Source organism: Arvicola amphibius, chromosome 15, assembly GCF_903992535.2.
Source record: "Arvicola amphibius chromosome 15, mArvAmp1.2, whole genome shotgun sequence".
NCBI classification, from domain to species: Eukaryota; Metazoa; Chordata; class Mammalia; order Rodentia; family Cricetidae; genus Arvicola; species Arvicola amphibius.
The window spans coordinates 33264159-33286158 of record NC_052061.1 but is presented as its reverse complement, the minus strand read 5'-3'; the positions used below and the strand labels follow the sequence as shown (position 1 = coordinate 33286158).

The 22000-nt window shown below is 50.6% G+C and overlaps 2 protein-coding genes across 2 annotated transcripts in view; one reads left to right on the top strand and one right to left on the bottom strand.

The window, feature by feature from the left end:
* The first annotated feature begins 15343 nt into the window (after nt 1–15343).
* On the top strand, nt 15344–20242 carry Hsd11b2 (hydroxysteroid 11-beta dehydrogenase 2). Its single transcript, XM_038313226.1, has 5 exons — nt 15344–15608; nt 18636–18848; nt 18958–19143; nt 19255–19392; nt 19531–20242. Exons 1-5 carry the CDS (start codon nt 15344–15346, stop codon nt 19932–19934), a joined length of 1206 nt encoding a protein of 401 aa, XP_038169154.1. The 3' UTR covers nt 19935–20242.
* An 882-nt stretch (nt 20243–21124) lies between these two features.
* The window catches only part of Atp6v0d1 (ATPase H+ transporting V0 subunit d1), a 44678-nt gene continuing 43802 nt past the window's right edge, over nt 21125–22000 (bottom strand). The window contains exons 7-8 of the mRNA XM_038312421.1: nt 21849–21926; nt 21125–21740 (exon numbers count right to left, since the gene is read on the bottom strand). Of these exons, the coding sequence (XP_038168349.1) occupies nt 21579–21740; nt 21849–21926 (240 nt within the window). The 3' untranslated portion in view covers nt 21125–21578. The remainder of the gene's footprint in view (nt 21741–21848; nt 21927–22000) is intronic.

The following is a 22000-nucleotide window of genomic DNA, read 5'->3' as shown; positions in this document are numbered from 1 at the left end:
AAGTTCCAAAGCCTTCCATCTACATCCACAGCAGAACATGGTCAGGTTCTTCACAGCCACCATCCGGGCATCAACTCCTGTGTTAGTTTCTTCCTGTTGCCATGGCCAAAGGCAGCTTACAGAGAAGAGTCTACTCGGGCTTTTGGTTGTAGGGGGCTAATGCCTCCCATTGCTCTCCCGTCATGGCAGGAAGAGGCAGGCACAGTGACAAGAAGCAGGCACAGCAGAAAGCTGAGAGATCAGATCTTTTACCGCAAGCATATAGCAGGGAGAGCAAACTGGAAATACAGTGTGGCTATAACCTATCCAAGCCTTCACTCAGTGACGTATTTCCTCCAGCAAGGCTGGACCTCCCAAACCTCCCCTGACAGCACTGCCGGCTGGGGAGTGTTCAAATGCTTGAGCACCTCCCGTTTGAACCACCACTGCCTGGTTCTTCTTCATTGAACTGAGACAGACCCAAGGCCAGGTTGTCCTCCTGTTGAAACATGCCCTACACTTGTTTCCCTCCATCCAGGCCTGATCCCCAGCATCTTTCTTGCTGATGTCACAGTAGCTTTCTGTCTCGTCTCTAAGATCAGCCTGCTTACTGCCAATTCATTCTTCTCATAAGCTGCCAGGCTTATCTTTATTTATTAAAATAAATGGCAATCAGAATAAAAGCTCCAAAGGGTGTCCATATCCTAAATATGGTAAATATGTTACCTTTCACATTTAAAGGGATTTTGCAAATGAAATGAAGTTAAAGGTCTCAGAAAGGGAGACTCAAGACAATCACAAGAGCCAGGCAGTGGTGGCGCACACCTTTAAACCCAGCACTCAGGAGGCAGAGATGAATGGATCTCTGTGAGTTTGAGGCCAGCCTGGTATACAGAGCAAGTGCCAGGACAGGCTCCAAAGCTACTCAGAGAAACCCTGTCTCGAAAAAACAAAAATCAAACAACAGCAACAAAAATCATAATCACAAAAGTCCTTATGGAGGGAGTCAGAAAGCCAGAGTGAGAGAAGACGGTGAGTCAAGGAAAGAAAGTTCTAGAAGCCAAAAAAGGACAAGGAAACAGATTCGCCTCTACAGCCTCCAGGGGAACTAACATTGTCTTTACCTTGTCTTTAACACAGTGAAAGACATTTTAAACTTCTAACCTCCAAAACTTCAGGATAATAAGTCTGTGTAGTAGTAAGCCACTAAGTCTGTGGTCATTTGTCATGGCAGCAATCGGAAGCAAACACAGTGAGTTTCAAATAAGAGTAAGTGCACATATACACAACCAAGTCCATGTTTTTATATAACTGACAGCTGTTTTTATTTGAAACAAAAACCCTAGTAGCAGCTCAGATTCCCCGTGTCCCCACAAAGGGACCCTCAGAGCAGAGGATTGCTCCCACCCAAATCGGCTTTCCAAAGGTACCAGCGTTTCCTTCTCGTTCTTTCTGAATTGTCCTCAGCCTCTGGTCCCCAGTCTGGTCACCAGGACTTCACTGTCTGAGAAAGGCCAGAGAGAAATCTTCCTGCTGTATAAACAGCGCCCTGCCTTGGAGAGATGGCCCAGCAGGCAAAGGTGCTTGCTGCCAAGCCTGATGACATGAGTTCAAATCCCTGGGCCCCATGTGGTAGACAAGGGGAACCAATTCCTGCAAGATGTTCTCTGACTTCCACATGTGGACACACACACACACACACACACACTATAAATAAACAAATAGTAATGTATAAGTGTACAAACGAACAAGCAGGTTCCCATCAGTCTTGTTTAATATTCTCAAGGGAGCACCCACTTTGGTGATGCATGCCTGTAATCCAGCATTCAGAGAGAGATCAAGAGGAGGATTGTGATTTCAAGGTGAACCTAGGCTACACAGGGAGACCACGTTTCAAAAAAGCAAAACCAAACCAAAACATCAAGAACCTCCAGGAGTGCCTTTGGCTTTGGAATTGATGGAAACACCAAAGCCTGGCTGCCAAGGCTGTATTCGGCCAGAGTCTGTCCACCTCGCTGGCATGTGAGTCCATTTTTGTCCCCTGAGAGAACAGTTCCTAGAGCCAGCAGCGCTGGCTTGACCCTCGGGCTTTCCTAATATGCTACCCTTAGCTGGGACTGTTGACCTAACTGCTCTCTCCCCTTCTCCTTAGGGCCATTTTCTGTGAAAACACGAGACCTGCATTCTTTCTGTGGCAGAAGTAAGCCCTCAAGACTTCTTCCCACTCAGAGTTATTGCCTCTAACCCATAGGGCGGGTCTTCCCTGGCCATGCAGGAAAAAGGCCAACTATGCGTCCAAACTATTTTAAAGCCTGGAACACATGTGAGAAGGGGACCCGGAGTGGGCTACTGGGATTCCTGGGCACTGGGAGAGGACACTATGGATACAGGGCGGGGTGGGTCATTCTACCCGAGCCAGGAAGAGGGCCTCGGTCAGGGCCACGCGCTCTGGCGCTTCTTGGAACTTGACTCTTGTCTCAGGCGAGTCAGTGGTCACCTGTTTCCACCTGAGCTCTGCCAGTCACCAGATAGTGACATCACGTCTCTAAGTCTGTTTGCTACGGTGTGAAATGGGGTTATACGAACAGCTGCTACACAGGACCACAGTGAGGCCTGAAAGTTCATCCTCGGATGAAGCGCAGCCAGCGTCTGAGGGGTTCTGGTCTTCGGTGTGCACAATCCAGATCCTCCTTTTCATCCTACCAGGAAATAATGCTGTTCATTTAGTCAATGACTGCAATTAAATTTAATTATCAAATTATCCTGGGTGGGAGGTGGCCAGCCCGAGTTCTTCCTGTCTGGAACCACTTTATCTGGGTCACAGTACCCTCTTTGGTGGACCTGGGAGAGCACGCTCGTCCCAGTGGCATCTCCTCCCTGATTGGCACCACTGCCTACTAATTGGTCTTACTGCGTCCCCTGGGAACCCACCCCACTCCCATGTCCTCACAACCTGCAGAGACCTTAAGAAGGAAGAGGAGGAAGAGCTGAGGGGATGGTTTAGTTGACAAAGTGCCGACTGAGTTCCAGCCTCAGCATCCACGTAAAAGCCAGCAGGGCATCCCAGCTCTGGGGAGAAAGGGATGGGACAAGCCCTAGAGCTCTGCGGCAGCCAGTTCAAGGGAATCGACAAGCTCCGGATTCATGAGATACCCTCCCTATCTCAAAGGCACTAAGTGGGCCGGCAGGATAGCTCATCATCACCATGATGTTTGATGACCTGAGTTTGGTTCTCAGAACACATGTGACGGTAGGGAGAGAGCTGAGTAGCGAGGGTGTTCTCTGACCTCCACATGTCTGCACATGCCCTGTGGCAAACATGCCCCTTCCTACATCATACACATATAACCAAATCTTTTTTTTTTTTCAAGACAGAGTTCCTCTGTGTAACAGCCCTGGTTGTGCTGGAACTCACTTTGTAGACCAGGCTGGCCTTGAACTCACTGAGAGGCCTCTGCTTTAATTCCAAGTGCTGGAATTAAAGGCATGCGCCACCACTGCCGGGCCATCTTTTAATTAAAAAAAAATAATAATAAGGTGGCGAGTAACTGACACCCAATGTCAGTCTGTAGGTTCCACGTGCATACTCATCTGCACGCATACATGAGGCAGCACAGACAAACACGCACACATACACACAATCAAAATTAAAATTAAAAAAGAGAAAGAAAGAAAAAAGAAGGAAGGAAAAGGGAAAGAAAAGTAAAAGTAGATTATTTTATTTCCTTAATTCTTCCTTCCCCCAAAGAAGTTGTGTTTTGAATACTGTGAAATTAGAATTGAAGCCATCAGCCTCCAAGACCTTACCTGCCTGATAACTGCAGTTGATCTCTGTGGCTTTGCTGGTGGCCCTTCCCTTTCTGGAAAGACTTGGTTCCCTCCACCAGGCAGGCTCATGTGGCTCTGAGAACCGCCAGAGGAGCCTCCTGGGTCTGGGGCTCGTCCTACCGTCCTACCAGGGCCGTAGCCAGCAGAACCAGTGGCTAGTCCTCGCATCACCTGGAGCAGCACCTTCCTCCAGAGAAATCTTTCTCTGAGCCTTGAAGTAGAAGGGGCCTCAAGCCCAGGGCACTAGGGGGCTCTACTTTCTAGCTCCTTCCATGGACACCTATGCCGCTGGGTGGTGATCTGATTCAGGCTTATTTCTCCAGCCAGACCATAGGAAGGGGGATGACAGATGGAGGGATCACATTCCTCTTGCTCACCACTGCTTCCCTAACCAATGAAAGTAAGCACACAGTAAAGGCACGCTGAGCTGGACATGGTGGCACACGCCTGTCATCTCAACATACAGAAGGCACACAGGACAGTATATTTGAAGTCATCTTGGGATATGTAGTGAGACCCTGTCTCAAACAAATAACAATAAATAATTACATTAGAAAGAAAAGAAAAGAAAAGAGGGAGGGAGAGGAGAAAGATGGTGTTACTCTTTCATATTTTGTGTTGTTCGGTTTTCGAGAAAGGTTTCTCTGTATAGCCTTGGCTGTCCTGGAACTCACTCAGTTGACCAAACTGGCCTTGAACTCACAGAGATCCCCTGCCTCTGCCTCCCAAGTACAAAAGGTGAGCACTGGGGCTGGAGAGATGGCTCAGCATTTAAGAGCACTGGCTGCTCTTCCAGAGGTTCTGAGTTCAATTCCCAGCACCCACACGGTGGCTCACAGCCATCTGTAATGGGATCTGATGCTCTCTTCTGGCTTGCAGGGATACATGCAGACAGAGCACTCCTACCAAAAAAACAAAACAAAACAAAAACAAAAAACCCCAAAACACACACACACACAAAAAAAAACAGCTTCTCTTAGATATTAAAGGAGGCTGAAGATGAGCAACAACACTGCCCATCGATGGTGTTGCTACCATAAAGTAAAACTGTGGACGTTTTATGCAATTTCAAGAAGAACCAGGAAATTGCCTCTTAGTAAATAACCACTCACTGAATCATTTTTATATAAAAGTTGGTTTTCCTGGAGGAGGGAATGTAGCTCCGGGCAGACCACTTGCCTAGCATGGAGGAGGAGCTGCGTTGGGTGCCCAGCCCTGGAGGGGAAAGTCCATTTCCAGTATTCCTGTCCCTTCCACATAGTGAATCTATTTTTCCCACATTCCTTGTGAAGTTGGGGGAGGGGGGAGTGCCTTTTTGTTTGGGTTTGGTTTTTATTTGATACATTCAAGACATTTTGCACCCATTAATTTTCCTTGTTAAGTGGTTTTTATGAGTGTTCTGTGCTTTAAGTAAGAAGTACCAGCATCCAGGATTCAAAATAGCCTCTTAGCGTTCTTGGTGAGAGGCCGGCATCTCTGCTGTTGACGACAGCTGGTGAAACTTGGAACACAATGTCACCCTTCCAGAGCTCTCCTCAGAGCTAGATAAAATTGACTCTGTGTCTCTAGTTGGGGACAAGGTGTTTGGAACCAGCCCCTTACACAACAGAACTGCCGGGGGCTGCTCCTAGGAGGCAAATGAAATAAAAATCACGGTGTGTGAAAAATGTACCACAGAGTCCTAGGAACCAAAGATTTTAAGGCTTTGACTGCCCATAATTCACTTTTTATTTTATGTTTCTTGGAAAACTAAAGGCTTGTATTTGCTGCGTGTGTGTTACCTAAGATATAGAGAAGAAAACCGAGGTGAAGGAGCAGGAAGAGGATGGGGAGGGAAAGGAAGAGGAGGGAGGGAAGAAAAAAGAGGGGAAGGAAGGGGGAAGGGGAGGAGAGATGGATCCTGAGTGCTGAGATTTCCAAGTCTATGCCAGGCCTGTTCCAGCTGCTGGCTTCTGCAGCTGACCTCCGCTGGCCCTTCCAGGGCTCCAGGGGAGGAGATTTCCTTTCAGGCTGAAATCCATCTCTCTGCCTGCTTATTTCTGTGGGGAACGGTACATGCATGCTAAACCATTGGCTGCTCTGCCTTTCTCTACTTCAGAATTGTGCATGACAGAGACACCTGAATTTCTCCTCAAATACTTGAAAGCAAATTCTGTGCTGGGACCTTCCAGGTCTGCCCCTGGCAGATTTTTCTTTGAGCGTTCCTATCTCAAAACCTTGTGTAACCCGACACAATTATCTGAAAAAGCTCAGAATCCAAAAGAACTACATTCTGAGCTAGGAATGAAGGTCAGTACTGGGAAAGGAGTGTTCTTTCCCCTGCCTGGGGACTGAGTCCTACCTCACGATGACAATGACCAATTCATGTTCCAAAGGAAAAAAAAATGCTAACCCCCACACAGGGACCAGTGGGCACTCTTGGCTGTACTCTCTGAACAAGGAATCGCTTGAAGATCACATTACAAAGCTTTGGACCTGGCTGACAGTTAAAAATACTTCAGTAGAGCTGGGAAAATGGCTCGGCAGATAAAAGGTCTCTCTGCACAAGCGTGAGGACCTAAGTTTGCATCCCTAGAACCCACACAAAAGATGAACACATAGCACAAGCCCATGGAATCCTAGTACGCCTGTGGAAAGATGGGAGTTGGATGCTGGAGGCTGCCTGGAAGCTGGCTAGCCAGCGAGTGTGTGACATGTACAGGGGAGGAGGGAACAAAAGGGACCCTGTCTCAAAGCAGATGGAAGTGGGGGACCAACACCCAAGGCTGTCCTCTGACCTTCACACCCATGCCTACAACATTCACTCACACACACACACACACATGTGCGCATGCTCGTGCGCGCGCGCGTGCACACACACATACACACACACACACAGACCTTAGTTGACCATAGTGTAATCCCAGCACTAAGAAGGCAGAGGCAGAAGAACCACAATTTTGAAGCCAGTCTGATTTACATTGTGAGTTTCAGGCTAACTGGGATGATATATTGAGACCCTGTCTCAAAAATAAATAAATAGATAGATAGATAGATAGATAGATAGATAGATTTTAATAATCACCTCGATGCCTGGCCTTCCTGGGACTGGAAGCAAGAGTGACTTTGAACTCCATTAGGATTCCCTAGCTGCAAAACCCAACCCATCCAGAGAGTTAGGGTTTGAGGCTAAACGAGGTGTACATAGCTCCCTGGAATTCATGGAGGTTTTTTGTTTTGCTTTTTTGCTTTTCAAGACAGGATTTCTCTGTTCTAGCCTGGCTGTCCTAGAGCTCACTCTGTAGACTAGGCTGGTCTCAAACTCACAAAGGTCCACATGCCTTGGCCTCCCATGAACTGTATGTAGTTCATGGTTTTAGCCAATGGTTGGCTCAGCCCTTTCTGACTCAAACTTAGCCCCAAACTTCCTCCCTCAAATAACCCCAAAGTTAAGGGGAGGGGACAGGAAGGAGGGGACAGGTGAGAGTAGAATAAAGTTGGGGCTCCAGCAGATGGCCTTGCATCCTGGAAAATCTCGGGACACAGAACGACCCCCCCCCACCTCCCACCCACCCACCCCCCTTTTTACGGTTAGAAACACCAGTCCTGCTCATTATTTGCATACCAGTGGTGAGAGACCTCCACAGAGAACGGCACCGCTCATAGGTGGTTGCCTTTTCGTGGAATTCGCTGGAGAGAACTGGAGGCAAGACTATGAACAAAACCCTTCCATCTGGTTTCAGTTTGTAAAAAAAAGAAAAAAAAAAAAAAAGAGCACATAGCACATACAGGCCTCCCCACCAGCAATCAGAAGACAGCAGCTTGTGCTTCCCCAGGGTCATATTAGCCACCAAGGGTGGAATTATGTATATGCAAATAAATGACACCAGCCAGCCAAGCAACCGAGTTTTGTATCTGTTGCAGTTGTTCTAGCAAGAAAGGGCCTAAATGAAGGCGATCGCGGCTGTAAAGAAGCCGCTTTGGAATTAGCTGTAAACATCCAGTTGCCTTAATTCCGCTTTGGGAGACTTGTTTCTGATCCAGAATGGGGGAAAAAAATGATAGCTTTTCTCCTGGGGACGGCTCCCGGTGTATGCCCACCTCCTTTAACTAAAGGCCAGGGCGGAGTGGGCTCCCCGTTAAGGGCAGAATATAGATGTATAGATGTATAGGACCCAGTCTCTCTCTCTCTCTCTCTCTCTCTCTCTCTCTCTCTCTCTCTCTCCCCCTTCCTCCTTCCTTCCCTCCCTCCCTCTCTCCCTTCCTTCCTTTCTTTTTCTTTTCTTTTTTGCTATTTAAAAAATTTTTATTTTATAAGCATTAGTGTTTTCTCTGAACGTATGTCTGTGTGGGGGTGTCAGGTCCTCTGGAACTGGAGTTACAGACAGTTGTGAGCAGCCATGTGGGTGCTGGGAATTGAACCCAGGTCCTAAACCCCGTTATACCTGACCATCCCTTGCTAATTGGTCTATGTGTCGTCATCTTCAGCAAACCCTAAAAAGGAACAACAGTAAGCAAAAGAATAACCGTAAAAACGTGAGGTCAAGGTAGCCTGTGCGAAGGGAGGCAATGGGCTACATTTTATTAACAAGAACATCCATGTTACCCTTTATAAAACCTGAGCAGTCGGTGCTCATGAGCCATCTCTTCAGCCCCAGAGCCCAGCTTCTTAAACTATAGTAGAAACACCATACAGGTTCACTGACTGGAGGAGCTGAGAAAAATTTGACAAGAGTACAATGCTTTTAGCCGGGCGGTGGTGGCGCACGCCTTTAATCCCAGCACTCGGGAGGCAGAGGCAGGTGGATCTCTGTGAGTTTGAGGCCAGCCTGGTCTACAGAGAAAGCTCCAAGATAGTCAGGAACATAGTGAAACCTTGTCTCAATTTTTTTTCTGAGGCAAGGTTTCTCTGCTGAAACTGCTCACACCTGTAATCCCAGGACCTGGAAGCTGAAGCAAGAGGATTGCCATAAACTCAAGGCCAGCCTGCTATATAGAGTTACATAGTAACTATAGAACTATCTCACAAACAAAAACAGCAGGCAAGGTGGCTTAGCTGCACAAGTCTAATGCCCTGATTTTGGTCCTCTCCACCCACATGAAGGGTTAAAACTGAGTCCTCAGAAATGTCCTCTGACTTCCAGATGTGTGCTGTGGCATTCACACACACCTCCAGATCTCTCTCTCTCTCTCTCTCTCTCTCTCTCTCTCTCTCTCTCTCTCTCTCTCTCTCTCTCTCTCTCTCTCTCTCTCACACACACACACACACACACATGCACACACATACACAGATAAATAAAAAAGTTTAAATATATATTTAAAAACAGAAAAATTCAGCTGGGCTTTTTGACACACACCTCTGATCCCAGCACTCAGGAGGCAGAAGCAGGCAGATCTCTGTGAGTCTGTGAGTTCGAGGCCAGCCTGATCTACAAATCGAGTTCCAGTACAGATACAGCTATTATACAGAGAAAACTTGTCTTGAAAAAACAAAATAATAATAATAATTCAACCAAGATTTAATTCTGTTTGTTTGTTTGTTTTTCGAGACAGGGTTTCTCTGTAGCTTTGGAGCCTGTCTTAGAACTAGCTCTGTAGACCAGGCTGGCCTTGAACTCACAGAGATCCACCTGCCTCTGCCTCCCGAGTGCTGGGATTAAAGGCGTGCGCCACCACCACCCAGCCCAAGATTTAATTCTTTATGTAAAAATTAACAAATATTTATACTTCATTAGCATACAAATTTTCACTCCTCTTTAGTAATGATAAAATTATCTATACACCAAATAATTATTCTCAAATGAATTTTAATGACTTATTATCAGTAAATGCTTGATTTGTATACCTATTTTTTTTTTTTATCAAGACGGGGTTTCTCTGTGTAGCCTTGGGAGTCCTGGAACTCACTTTGTAGACCTCAAACTCAGAGATCCACCTGCCTCTGCCTCCCGAGTACTGGGATTAAATGCATGCACCACCAAATCTGGCAAGTGTACCTATTTAACATAGCTATATCTAGGATCAGATAAACATTTTTAAGTGGCTAGACATGGTGGTCCACACCTTTAATTCCAGCACACTCGTGGAACCGAGACTAGTGAATTTCTGAGTCCTAGGCCAGCCTGGTCTACATAACAAGCTTCAGGCCAACCCAGGCTACATAGCGAGACCTTGTGCCCCTACCAAAAAAAAAAAAAAAAAACATAAATCCTTTTTGTCCTTGGGTAAAGAAGGCTATGTGTGGGAAAGATTAAGAAACCCTGACAAGGGCATAGATAGCACTTAGCTCTTTGAGTCCACGTTCTTAGGTAAATCAAGAGGCTGGGATCAGTGTTGAGATGCTGGGAGAACAGAAAAGTCCAGTGGAACAGGACTGGCATGCGGGGACACAAAAGTGAAAAGATTACGACTAATTCTCAGTTAGTTGAGGACCCAGAGGATCTGACTCGGAGTCTCATTAGTCTCCCCAGGCCCTCAGCGGGGCCTTGCTTTCCCCGGGGCTGATCCAGAAAATTCTGCAGAGCACAAAATGTTTCCTACTTTCTGGGTCCCTACTCCCTAAACATCTGCTTTCAATCTTGGAGGCCATAAAATAATTCAGGAGAGCATCACAGAAAAAAAGCCTGGGAATCCAGGTGATGCTCCTCCCCCAGGTCACCAAGGGGCAAATTCCCCAGGTGCTCACAATGAGTAGGGTAGCTCTGAAAAGTGAGCGGGGTTTTGGCGTGCATGGAGGATATTCAGAAGTGAGTTAGTAATCTCCAGGCCTCCTATGCCATATTAGCCCACAAGCATCCGACTGTCTCTGACTTCAGCCCTTCCTTGCATACATCTACAGACATCCTAGGCTGGGTTTGTCTACACAAGACCTCTGTTCCTGTCCCTTACCTGGCTGCAGACAAGACTCCAGACAGACCTACATCTTCTTCCCAAATCTACTTCCTGGCCAGAGGTCTTTGCTCAATATCACACCATGTTCTCTTTAGCCCATAAAATGAAGTCCATGCTGGACGGTGGTGGTGCACGTAGTTAATCCCAGCACTCGGGAAGCAGAGACAGGTGGATCTCTGTGAGTTCAAGGCCAGCCTGGCCTACAGAGTAAGTTCCAGGACAGGTTCTAACAGCTACACAGAGAAACGCGAAAGAAAAGAAAAGAAAAGAAAAGAAGAAGAAGAAGAAGAAGAAGAAGAAGAAGAAGAAGAAGAAGAAGAAAGAAGTCCACAAGACCACCTGTGGTAAACACAGCTCTGTATTGATGTGGTTCTCAAAATCACAGATTTTGCACTTAAACCTGATTTAAGTGTTGAGGCTGGGCCTGAGAGGGCCCTTAGCCTCTGTTCTCTTGAAGGTAAAATGTTGCTAATCAGACCTACTAAAAGGGGTTGTCATGGGGCTTCCACACCTATCCCAGAGCTCAGAACATAAGAAATCTGGAGGCCAGTGCATGGAGGGAAGGGCATTCTAGGAAGAAGATTTAGGAAGATGAAGACACCAACTTTGGACATGTTGAGTGCAAGTGGCCTGTGCTGTCCAAGGGAGGCATCCAGGGCAGCTGGATGCGTGGGCCTGGAGTCAAGAGGGAGGCCTTGGCTGGAGAGCCGGCGTGTGGGTGTCGGCAGCATGTGTGTAGGAAGATGAGCTCATGGGTGGAGGAGGTGAGTGTGAGGCCTCCACAACCAGACGCTCAGGCACACGGAAGACAAGTTTATGAGGAAGGCTGCGGAAGGGCAGAGAGCTAGGAGGAACAGCAGCATCAAAGAGAAACAGAGCTGGGCAGTCAAGAGAGGCCAGAGGAACAGATGCCAGGAGACTGGGACAGTTGACGGCAGACATGGGCCTGAGATGCACGAACAGGTGGCCCGGTGAGGGCAGGAGTAGGAGCTGCCCCTGGGCTAACCTGGGAGAATAGAAAGGAGCAGTGGCAACTAAAATAACCTTAGATAAGAGTGGCTAAGAGAGGAAGGCCCATGAAACAATGTCTGAGCCGACGGTGGTGGTAAATTGTTTACTTCCAGCACTCGGGAGGCAGAGGCAGGCGGATCTCTGTAAGTTCGAGGCCAGCCTGGTCTACAAAGCAGTTCAAGATAAAGGATGCAGGATTGAGATTGCCAGTGAGAGAGGCTGCTAGGGAGTGGCCAGTGGCCCATGGGTCCATCTGTGGTTCAAGCACAGGACCTGGCACCTAGCAGGAAATCAATAAAAATGTGCTATATCGGGGTTGGGGAGATGGTCTTGTGGGTGAAGTGTTCACTGTGCAAGAAAGAAGACCCAAGTTTAGTTTTCTAGAACCCACACAACGGCTAGGATTGGTGATGACATCTGGAACTCCAGTGCTCAGAGGAGTACAGACAGGTGAGTCCCAGGGGCTTTCTGACCAGCCAGTCTAGCTGAATTAATTGGTGAGCTCCAGGCTCAGTGGGGTAGAGCCACAGAGGATGACATCCAATGTTGACCTCTGACCTCCACATGTGCACACGAGCGATTGAGAATGTTGTTCAGTCTTAACCTGGTATGCACGAGGCTCAGAACTGAAATACCTCATATGGAAAGAAACTTGCTATCTTTGACAGCAGTGTGGGGTCAGGTCTAGAACATGACAAAAGAACTAGTCATTGGCAGGAAATGGGGTGCCTCTGCCTCTGTGCCCCAGGAGAGAGGAGAGGGGGTGCACGAGTGTCATACAGGGTAAGGTAGGGCTCCCTAGAATCCGGCTGCATCTGAGTTCAATCTGTTTTTTACAGATGCACCCTCCCAGGAAGTCAGCAGATGGTGCTAGTGAGTCACTGGTCACCAAAGCAGAGAGCGGCCAGCCTTTTCTATTCTAGTTACAGACCCTTGGTCCTCCAGAGCCAGGGGCATGCTATGGTTGGCTAACCAGGCTTCTGATCAAAAGAGTGAGGTTGGGGCTGGGAGTTGGGACAAAGGGTTAAGACTGCCGTCAGAGCGCTTGGAACCAGGTGGCTCTGGGAGCTCTACTCCTGGCTACCCTCCATTAACCTGCCCTTCTAGATCCTGCCTTATCTGCTGGGGTTCCTGCCCTCTGCTCACCCCACCCACCCCCACTCCTCTCCCACGGAGGCCCCTACCAGGCCAGATTCCTGATTCTGGCAGAAGTTGGTTCTCTACCCCAAGGCAGGCTCAAGCTGGCACCAGGCCTCAGACAGGGCTGGGTTGGCCCCTCCCAGTTATGACTATCCTGAAACACCTTCCACTTCTATAGCACCTCCACCTGAGGAGGGGAAGGGTCAGTGGCTGGGGAGGCCACAGGGATTTGCAGTACAGATCCTAGGAGGGAGGGGCCGTGGTCTCTTGACTTACGAAAGGGGATGTTTGGGGTGGGGGAAGCAGGTGTCATATAAACGGGACAGGTAGTGCAATTTCATCAAGACTCAGAAGAGTCCCGCCCAAAGTGTGCACCGTCCTAGAAGCAGCCTAGCCCCCCTGTGCTCCACAGTCAAAGGCAATTCCCGCTACCTCGTCTACTCTCAAGCCCATCTCTCTCCCACCCAACCCTGGGCTTCCTCGTGCACTTCACAGGAGCAGCATGGAGCCCTGCTTCCCAGACTCCTCATCTTGTCTCTCTCTCTCCTCATCCCTGTCTAACCTTGCTTTGAGTACTGGTACTGTGAGCAAACATGACAGTCCCCTAGGACTCGGCCGTTTTTCTCCCCTTTCCACCACAGAAGTCCTTAAAGGGGCTGAGACTGGGGAAACTGTAGTTGGAGTCTAAGGAGGGTAGCCAGATCTGGGAGCGCTGATGGATGCAACTTTTACAGTTAAAGCGGGGGACATTGTTCTCCTCTGGGCCTGGACGACAGACACCAGTGGTTTGGGAAAAGGATTGCTTCCCTGAATCTTAGAAGAAGATGACCCAGATAGAAGGAGAGCTATATGAAACACTCATACCACACACACACCTACACATGTAAGATCACAACACAGGGCACAGAACCCTATGGACACAGTACGTAGAAACAAAAGAACAAGGCCACATACCCAAGGTCAGGCACACACACACCCCCCACTCAGGCAAATCCTGCCACCCAGGCCAGGGTTCCACCATCGTTCATATTTACAGAGGGGCGGTAGATGGAAGCAGATGAATGGTTCTGAGTGGAGACAGGGTCTCCACCCGGAGTGCCTCCCCTCAAGTGGGTCTGGACTCCAGTTCCTTCTTAGAAATTTCTCTGCCCCATCAGGAGCCCATGCCTGAATAGAAGAGCGGCTTTGGAAAGAATGTTTTTGTGAAACTGGGGACAGAGTCTGGATACAGGAGAGAGAATGAACCAAAGGACATGCTGTGATAAGGAGTCCACAGCCTCTCGGGACCCATGAGGAACTGAGCAAGATCTGGAGGTCCACAGAAGCAGGGATCTCCACTGCCATGGTCTGTGCCTACTCTCTGCATAGGGCCTGGCACCCAGCTATTGGCACTAACCCCCAACGCCTGCCAGAGCCCTGGCACACATGTTAAGCACAGAGTGCCAGACACGGGGGTGGCAGGGGGTGCCAGGCCACACACAAACAAGGACCTTCATACACACAGGGAGGGAAGTGCACCCACACAGTACTTATATCATCCCCTGAGGATTCAGGGTAGCAGGTCAGGGACCACCCTGTCCTGACACTTCTTCCAGGTGTTCCCATTAGCTTGGCTCTTGGGGAGAGGGTGGGTGAAGAGCACGTAAAAGGAGACTTTGATGTTCCTTTGACTTCTCACTCGTACCCACACACATACACTTGTGTGGTGTCCCCAGTTCTAGACTCTGGAAGAAAGCGGGGAGGTGAAACAGAAACTCCCAAGAATTCCGACTCGCGGTCACCCTTCTCCTCTAACTACGGCTGCGAACTTCTCAGACAAGAGTGCAAATTTGGGTGTGTGCACCAGAGACCCAAGGCCATGGCACCGTGGGTGTGGCTGGGAGCCGACTCTGGCTGGCTCCACGCAGTGTTCTGGATCATGGCAGCAACAGCGATATTAATGTGGAATACTTGAATGAAAGTTGATGTGTGTGTGTGTGTGTGTGAGCGTCCGTGCGTGTGTGTGTGTGTGTGTGTGTGTGTGTGTGCATGTAGTTAGGTGTTCTGAGGAAGCGTGAGCAGAGTGTGCACACCTGAGCGCAGAGGCTCAGAGCCCTTGGCGTGCCAGTAGGTGCGCAGGAGTGAATGAGATGCAGGGAACAGGGTTGGGCAGACTGGCCCTTTCCCTGGAGAAGCCGGCGTCTGACGGTTCCGCCTCGTGCAACAACTTGGGACTTTGTTCCGGCTTCTTCGAAAGCGGATCTAGCAGAGGGGGCGGGGGCGGGAGGGGGGCACCTGCCCGGCTTGGGGTGCCGAGATAGAAGTGCAGGAAAGCCCACCCCAGCCCCGCCTTCGCCCCGCCCCCACCCCGCCCCCGGGGGCGCTTTATAAGCTGGGTCCGAGGGCCCGCAAAAAAAGCGAATATCCCTCCTACCCCAGGCCGTGGTTTCTATACTCCGTGTCCTGGCCCTGAGTCCCTCTCCGCGCTCCCCAACCCGGCCCCCGCCCCGCCCCAGCCCGGCCCGGCCCCGCAGTCATGGAGCGCTGGCCTTGGCCGTCGGGCGGCGCCTGGCTGCTAGTGGCCGCCCGCGCGCTGCTACAGTTGCTGCGCTCAGACCTGCGTCTGGGCCGCCCGTTGTTGGCGGCGCTGGCGCTGCTGGCCGCGCTGGACTGGCTGTGCCAGCGCCTGTTGCCCCCGCCGGCGGCACTCGTGGTGCTAGCTGCTGCTGGCTGGATCGCGTTGTCCCGCCTGGCGCGCCCTCCTCTCCTGCCCGTGGCCACTCGCGCGGTGCTCATCACCGGTGAGTGCGCAGAGCGCAGGGACTCTAGGCTGGAGGGCGGGACCGTACACCTAGAGGGATTCCCTTGGGCTCCATCAAGGCGGACTCCGCAGCGCAGAAGTGAGAGTCCTTCATTCCGAGATGCAAAAGAGTGCGCCAAGTAGGAAGCTCCGGGCACCTCACCAAGTCCGGGTTAACTACCTGCGACCGCGGGGAGTGTAGGAGGGAAAGTTAGGTAGGGAGTGGGCAGGTGCTCAAAGAAAACGAGTGACCGAGGAGAGGAGAGACAGAGTTTATACAGTGCTGGTCCCTAAGAGACCAGGTGTGGAGCAGAGGACAGTACTCTAAGGGACAGAAGACCCGAGAAAGGAGAATGCCATCCCTTGAACTCTGCCTAGCGTCCCCACGTCACTGGAACACACTATCGGCTGTTCTCTAGAGACAGAGCGCTCAGACGCGAGTGCTGCTCCTCCTGACCTCCACTGGCTGGAATCCTTGGAGCTCTGAACCGCCTGAGGTCACAGCAGCTGGATAATAGCTGCTGCTTAGATCCAGTTACCCACTGCCAAAACTGCAGCAGTCTGCACCTAGCGCTTCATCCTGCCTAGTCCTGGGTGCCCCGGGAAAGAGGCTTTGGAGTGCTGGACTCAGGTGTCTCTGGTGCCTGGCTGAGCTCTCTTTGTCTGGAGCAGGGAATAAATCTGTCATCAGAGGGAGGGAAGGGGAAGGGGGGCTGCAAACCCAGCAGGAAATGGGGAGGGGGAGGAAGGCCAGGGGGCATTGGTCCATTGCATGGGAGGAGGGGCAGCCTTATTTCTTCCCCAACCACCATGGCGGTTCAGAGATCTTGGTCCTTTATGGGTGGTCTGCATGATCGGATGGGGCTGGGAGAATTTAGGAGGAAATCCTTGAACTGGGCCTTGGAGGACGTTGGGTGGAGACAGGTGGAATATGAAGGGTGTCTTGGATCACAGAAAGGGTGTGGGACAAAGGCTTAAGACAGGAATACACATAGGATTTGGGAAGGGGAATAGTCAATAACCAGGCGGGCTGTGGTGGATGTGAAATTTCCTTGGGAGGAGACCTGAAGGTCAGGTGAGAAAGCAGACTGTACTAAGGTAGGCGAGGGTGGCACAGATGGCCTTCAGCAGAGGAAGATGGAAGAAACTTCCAGGGTGAGTGGGAAGCCTCAGGGAACCCCAGTGTCAAGAGGCTGAGGAAGGAAAGCTACCAAACTCTCTTGGAACGCAGCAGGGACTAGGTTATAGGATCCCTTCCTGTTCTCTCATCTGAGCTATTTCACCAGGTCCTAGGCCATTTCAGGTTCTACTGGCCGGGCGAGGCAGTCTTTCCTAAGACCTCACTTAGGTCTTCAGTTCTGCAGTCAGTTCTAGTCCTGAGCTCCAGCAAGAGGTGAGAAGTGGGATGCTTTCTGTGACCTGGGCTCCCTTCATCTCTTCCAAGCTCAGCGTTTGGGAGTGAGGACTGCCCAGCCTACTCCTGTGTAAGACCGGAAGTTGGTGGCTAGCTTCCTGATGCCTGCAAATTCTGGGGTTTTCCCAGTCACCACCAAGCAGCAAGGCACTTAAGTGACCGGGTCCTGGCCACCCTGCCAAGTACACTGAGCCTTCTGCCTGCAGAGCTGTCTCTCATTCCTCCCTGAGAATGCCCAAGAGCTGTTTGTCAAATCCACTCCACAGCTCAGCCATGGAGTTAAGTTTGGACTGTTTGGTGTGGAAGGAACCTTGTATGCATGCATGTGTAGATCTTTGTGTGGATGGGTGACGGGTCAAGCTCATGTGTGAACATCCAGGCAGGTTAGGGATCTCTGCCTGTGAGCAAGAGGGTAAGATGTGGGGGTGACTGCTGGGACCCCAGAGCTAAAGCTCTGTCAGGCTTTGGTGGAGTGCTAACTGCTCCAGAAGGGAGCAGAGGCAAGTGTGTGTATTTGTGCACACGCAGTCCCCTCCCCCAGTCAGATTTGCCTGAGAAGGACCCCTCAACACAGGCTGGCAGGCTCCAGCCACACAAAGCCCAGTTTGCAGCCCCCTGCCCAGCTTTGTTCTCCTCTCAGCATAGGGGGCGGGGCTGAGACGAGGAGGGGTGCTGTTTGTCCAGGAGTGGGGAAGCCGAGCTGCAAAGCAGCTTTTCTGCTCAGCAGGACCTCGGGGCTGGCGGGCTCCACAGCACCTCCTCCTTCACTGGCCCTCCTCCTCCTCTCACTGGCCACCCACAGAGCCAGGATCAGAATGGAAACCATCAAGGAAGCAAGGGCTTATCAGTACCAGGGACCCCCACACTGGGGCCTTGCCTGGTGGTTCTTATCTCTGCATACCAAGGACAAGAAAATGAAGCCTCCATGAGTGGTAGCCGACCTCAGATCACACTTAGTGGTGTGGGAAGGGATTCCAGTGCAGGTCTGTTTTCTTCACTTACCGTGCATGCTTCCTGTCCTGAGAGGGAAGTGGTCTGAGGTTCAGCAAACATATATGGCCAAAGTCAGTGATTGGAATTCCAAGGGCAGATTTCAAGGGGAAGTTGGGAATGGAGCTCCAATTTGAGCCTGGAATAATAGGGGACTGATAATAATAATAATCGAGGCTGATAGGAGTGCTCAGGTTGAACAGGGCCAGGATGATGTCATCAGAGCGCTGTGGCTTTACTCTAAGGCCCCGGGATCCTGAGGAAACAAAGCCTCTGGGAATTAGCTGCAGCAGTGATACTGTCATTTTTTTTCTTTTGAAAAATATCCCTCTGGCTTAGGCAGTAAATTCAGGAGACAAGATAGGGCCAGCTTAGGTCTCTGTTTCTTCTATAAAGTTTATCAGTCACACTTGAGGGATTAGCTGTAGGGAATCAGGGAGGTGACAGCTGTCACAAAATTGATGATGTTCAGGGCTCAGTCAAGAGGACAAACTTCTAACATTTATTTGTAAGGAGAGTTGAGTGTTCAGGAGCCTAGATTCCACCCGGATGCTAGTGATCCTTTGCTTGTCTTGGGCTGGGCTGGGCCATTGTGAAGATCATTGGCTATCTTACTCTGGTTAGGTTGTGACACTGGTTTTGGCAAGGAGGCAGCTAAGAAACTGGATGCCATGGGCTTCATGGTGCTGGCCACTGTGTTGGACTTGAATGGCCCTGGTGCCCTAGAACTGCGTGCCTGCTGTTCCCCTCGCTTAAAGCTGCTGAAGATGGACCTGACCAAGCCAGAGGACATCCGCCATGTGCTGGAACTCACCAAGACTCACACCACAGGCACTGGTTAGCAGAAGTGGCTCCATTAGGGCTGGGCATGGCTGGGTGAGTGTGAGGGAGGCAGGGACTACATGTCTGCTGCCCTGAAGCTTCCCGCCTGCTTTTGTGCCCTCAGGCCTGTGGGGTCTGGTTAACAACGCTGGCCTCAACAGCGTAGTGGCTGACGTGGAGCTGTCTCCAGTGGCAACTTTCCGAAACTGCATGGAGGTGAACTTCTTCGGTACACTTGAGCTGACCAAGGGCCTCCTGCCACTCCTGCGTCACTCAAGGGGACGGATTGTGACCGTTGGCAGCCCAGCAGGTAAGTGCCCTTCCGCTCTGAGGCACAGTAGTAAAGGAGCTGCTGTCAGGTGAAGAGCAGTTTGGGGAACCCCTGGCCAAGGCTGAACAGCCTCTTCCTCATTCTATCCAGGAGACATGCCGTACCCCTGCCTGGCAGCCTATGGCACCTCCAAGGCGGCTGTGGCACTGCTTATGGACACGTTTGGCTGTGAACTGCTTCCCTGGGGTATCAAGGTCAGCATTATCCAGCCTGGCTGCTTCAAGACAGGTGAGGGTCAGGGTTGGGATGGGACGTGCATGTGGTCTGAGGATCTGGTGTGGCTCTGGTTATAGGCACAGTTCACCTTCAATAGGGGCCTCCGGCTCCTCCAGCTGCTGTCTTCTGACCTTGCCGTCCCTTCTTCAGAGTCAGTGACCAATGTGAACCTCTGGGAGAAGCGCAAGCAATTGCTGCTGGCCAGCCTGCCTGGAGAGCTGCTGCAGGCCTACGGTGAAGACTACATCGAGCACTTGCATGGGCAGTTCCTGCATTCGCTCAGCATGGCGGTGTCTGACCTCAGCCCGGTTGTAGATGCCATCATCGATGCACTGCTGGCAGCTCAGCCACGCCGCCGCTATTACCCAGGCCGTGGCCTGATGATCATGTATTTCATCCACCACTACCTGCCAGAGGGCCTGCGGCGCCGCTTCCTGCAGAATTTCTTCATCAATCACTGTCTGCCCCGAGCACTGAGGCCTGGCCAACCTGGCCCTGCTCCTGCTCAGGGCCCATCCCAGGACCCAAACCCTTCCTTAGCGGCAGCTCAGTGAGCCACAGATGGCCTAAGTGCTCCAACAGGAAAGGCTCCATGAGCCCTTGGCCTTCTTTCCTAGCCATTATAAGCCCCTCAACCTTGCCCCAGAACAGCAGTTTTTAAACTGTGGGTCTGACCCCTTTGACAAATTTCTATCTCCAAGAATATTTACATTATGATTCATAACAGTAGCAAAATTACAGTTATGAAGTAGCAACAAAAATAATCTTCTGGGTGGAGGTCACCATATCACGAGGAACTGTATTAAAGAGTTGCAGCATTAGGAAGGTTGATAACCACTGCCCTAGAATTTGTGTTAAGAAAAGCCCAGACTCCATTGCTGATGCCTAGTCTAGGACTGGGAAGCTGAAGTTTGCTAGTGAGCCTCTGAATCTCTCTACTGCTTCATGAACCCACACAGACCCTACTGGGCACAATGTTCCATACTGCAGCTTTGGGGAACCCAGCTGGATGCAGAGTTTACAAGATTATCTGTAGCCTTTGATAGGATGCACAGACCATTTCTCTGTAAACCGAAGAAGGCCAGAGGGCACCTCCTCAGGATTCTCTTGGCACCAGTGCCTCAGTGCTACAAGTTCAGAGTAAATCCCAACTGCCTCTTGACTGGTTCAAGAATTAGGTCCCCAACTACTTGCTCCCAAGCCATAGGGAAGCTGTATATTGTACTTGCCTGGCCATTGGCATTTAAAATAAAAACACATTTTTATTTCTCCTAGAATGGAGATCAATGTTTGAAGGAGTGGCTGCCTGGTTGCCTGGGTGACAGGGTGTGATTATGTGGCAGTGACTGGGAACTGCCTGGGAGAACCTGGGACCAGCAGGGGGCCTGACTGGGTCTCCCAGGCACTCCGTGGTGGTCCATATCCCTCTTCTACAACCTCAGGCAAACAAATCACTTATCCCGATACCTGGCTTTCTGCATAGTGAGATGAAGGTAATGGCCAATTTGGGGAGTTACAGGGCTTGGTGAAGCAGTTAGGGAGGTCTGCCCACAGAGAAAAGATACACTCTTCTCTAACAAGCCCCACCTCAGCCTGTCTCTGCCTGAGCTCCTAGCAGGAAGAGCCTCTTCCAGGGACTCCCCTGACACTGTGGCTGCTGACTGCAGGTGGGGCTCAATCAGGGTGCAGTGATGAAGAAAGTCGGAGGCAAGGTGCTAGGATTTAAAAGAGGCAGCAGACAGGAAACTTTTTAAAGAGAGGATTTTATTGTCTCAGAGGGGCAGAGCTGAAGGAGAGGGCTACAAAGCTACTTCCCCCACACCCCAAAGACACACACTCTTTAATCTTTCCAAGGGCTATTGCTCTGGGAATGAGCCACAGAGGGAGAAGGAGGCTCACACTGCCAGGGGTTCTCAGGTAAGGGAGGGACATGAAAGTGACACAAGTTCCTTAGATATGTCAGTGGCTGTAAACGGAGGGCTGGGGCTCTTTGCCCTGGAGGGATCTTGGTCCATTCTTCATCAGGGGAGAGGTCCCTAATCCCTTTTAGGCCTAAGAGCAGTCCCAGAGGGGATCATGGAAACTGAGCAACCCCAGGACAACGTGCTACACCTCACCAGGTCAGACAAGTGAGCCATGGGCTTCACCACAGCATACAAAGACACACACAGTGCATTTGGGAACCTTGGGTAAGAATGCTAGAAGATGGGGATATAGTTATCGATCTTGGCGCGATGGCGCTGGGCGATGCACTCAGCAATCCACACGATGTTGCGACATTCCTGTTCCTTAAGCTTCACAAAGGCATAAAAGACACCAAAGTGGAACTGATTCAGGAAGGCCAACTTGTTCAGCTTCACCTGTGGACAGATGCAGGTGTGATGACAGGTGGCTGTGGCCAGCAGTATAAGCCCTAAGCCACAACCCTCCCTATAACTGGGCAGGCTCCACAAGGGCCCTGTGCTCACCTCATGTTCAAAGAATCGGTCTTCCAGGGTCTTGTCTCCAGGATTGCTACCTGCACCCTCAAAAAGCAGTTTGTATTCCTGGTCAGGAAATGGGAAGAAGCAGGTATGAATGTTGCTGGGTGTTGGGGGTGCCAACATGGTCACCTAAATCT

What these genes read in the sequence shown, in the direction of transcription:
- Hsd11b2 (XM_038313226.1), top strand. Translation starts at nt 15,344, where the DNA reads ATGGAGCGCTGGCCTTGGCCGTCGGGCGGCGCCTGGCTGCTAGTGGCC. An exon ending in GACTCACACCACAGGCACTG is followed by an intron (nt 18,849 to 18,957) that starts GTTAGCAGAAGT and finishes TTGTGCCCTCAG; the next exon opens with GCCTGTGGGGTCTGGTTAAC. An exon ending in GCCTGGCTGCTTCAAGACAG is followed by an intron (nt 19,393 to 19,530) that starts GTGAGGGTCAGG and finishes TCCCTTCTTCAG; the next exon opens with AGTCAGTGACCAATGTGAAC.